Below are 1,672 nucleotides of genomic sequence, written 5' to 3' on the forward strand. Positions count from 1 at the left end.
ATAAAAATTATACAGGTTTGTTTTTTCCTTAAACAATTAACATTTGTTTTGTCACTGTTCTGGAGTCTAGAAATCTGTGAGCAAAGTACCAGCAGTTTAGTTTCTTCCTGGTCCCCTCTTCTTGACCACGGAAGGTCATCTTTTCACTGTGTTCTGACATGGTCTTTCTCTGTGCATGTGCATATTCATAGTTAAATTTTTCTTGAATCCTTTGCTCCTGTTTTATTATCTTATGGAATTTCATCCCAATGTTTTATACTTTTATTTTTGTAACTCTATTTATTTTCCTTGTTGTATAACATTCTATTATATGACTATACTATTTGTCAATTCTCTTGAGGGATATTTGAAACAATTCTAGTTCGGGGCTATTACAAACAATGTTCTTTTAAGCATTCTTTTACATGTTTTCTGGCGTAACTTCTACCCAAAGTAGAATTGCTGGGCCATAAAGTATGCATATCTTCACATTTACCAGGTAACATGTATATTTTAAATCTTGAAAATAGTTTATAGATTACCATATTCTCTGAATAAATTTATGTATATGGATTTCAATTAAAAATTTTTAATTTCATTCAAACTTGGTGTAGCATGAGCCTTGGTGTTAATGCATTTACTTTGATTATGGTTAAAATTATGATTTGTTTTTCAAGTTAGTTTACTTTTTTTTTTTCCCACAATGGGAACTGGAACTGGATTCAAGCTGGTGCCATTTGACCTCAAAAGAATTCCCCAAAGTAGATGTATACAAAATGCCAGAGGGAAAAAATGAGGCAATGTGGTGCTGAGTCCAGGGGTAGCCAGCTGGCAGAGGAGCAGTCAGTGACAGTGCTGGCAGGTCATGCCTCCTTCTCGTAAGTGCAAGTGCACACTGCACTGCCGTGGGTGAGTGTCAAGATGAGTTTCCCATCACTTAGCTCCCACACAAGTGTAGTCTCCTGCCTGTCCCACTTCTGCACATTGACAAGTTTTCCTCCATCCAGCGTCACAGTGGACTTGACCTTCCTGTCATCTGCTGTAGTCTCATCAAACTCCACCCCCAGCTGAAAGCTGATCTCCGTGTTCTTAAAGGTGCTCTGTGTTTTTAGGATGATGGTGTCCCCATTCTTTTCGATGATTGTGGTAGGCTTGGTCATGCTGGCCACTTGCCTGGTAGCAAAGCCCACACCAAGTGACTTCATGTAGTCATCAAAATTCTTGCTGTCCCCTAGTTTCCAGGTGCCAAGGAAGTTGTCCACCATGGTGAGGCTGGGCTAGGCTGAGAAAGAAGCTGTGAGAGATGTAAGACTTGCAGAGACTCTGGGACCAGCCTACTTTACTTTTCATTGGATGGATAAGTACATAATAAAAAAATCAAGACAATGAAATTAGTTCTAATCTTATTTTTCATTTTCATAGATATAAGAATTGAGAAAACATATTCATATATATAAGTTAAAGAGAAGTTTTATTAAACCAATGCCATCAATTATTTAACTTTTCATGAATTACATAATACACTCTGTGTGTGTGTGTGTGTGTGTGTGTGTGTGTGTGTGTGTGTGTTGCTGGGAATTGAACCCAGGTCCTCATGGTTGCCAGGCAGTGCTTTACCACTGAGCCATATCCCCAGGCCCGTGGCATATTTTTATAAGAAATTATTTTTAATAAACTCTTAAGTCATTTAATT

At 38.0% G+C, this 1,672-nt stretch overlaps 1 protein-coding gene across 1 annotated transcript; it reads right to left on the reverse strand.

Annotated features, from left to right (window-relative positions):
* Positions 1–710: 710 nt before the first annotated feature.
* Positions 711–1,308, reverse strand: LOC306641775 (fatty acid-binding protein, heart-like). Its single transcript, XM_079107007.1, has one exon. The coding sequence runs from the start codon at positions 1,242–1,244 to the stop codon at positions 843–845; it is 402 nt and encodes a 133-aa protein (XP_078963133.1). The 5' UTR covers positions 1,245–1,308; the 3' UTR covers positions 711–842.
* Between the last annotated feature and the right edge of the window lie 364 nt (positions 1,309–1,672).

The sequence above is a fragment of the Sciurus vulgaris genome (genome assembly GCF_902686455.1).
Source record: "Sciurus vulgaris genome assembly, chromosome: 12".
NCBI classification, from domain to species: domain Eukaryota; kingdom Metazoa; phylum Chordata; class Mammalia; order Rodentia; family Sciuridae; genus Sciurus; species Sciurus vulgaris.

Bases quoted from the DNA above. Each gene is read 5' to 3' on its own strand.
- LOC306641775 (XM_079107007.1), bottom strand. From the start codon at position 1,244: ATGGTGGACAACTTCCTTGGCACCTGGAAACTAGGGGACAGCAAGAAT.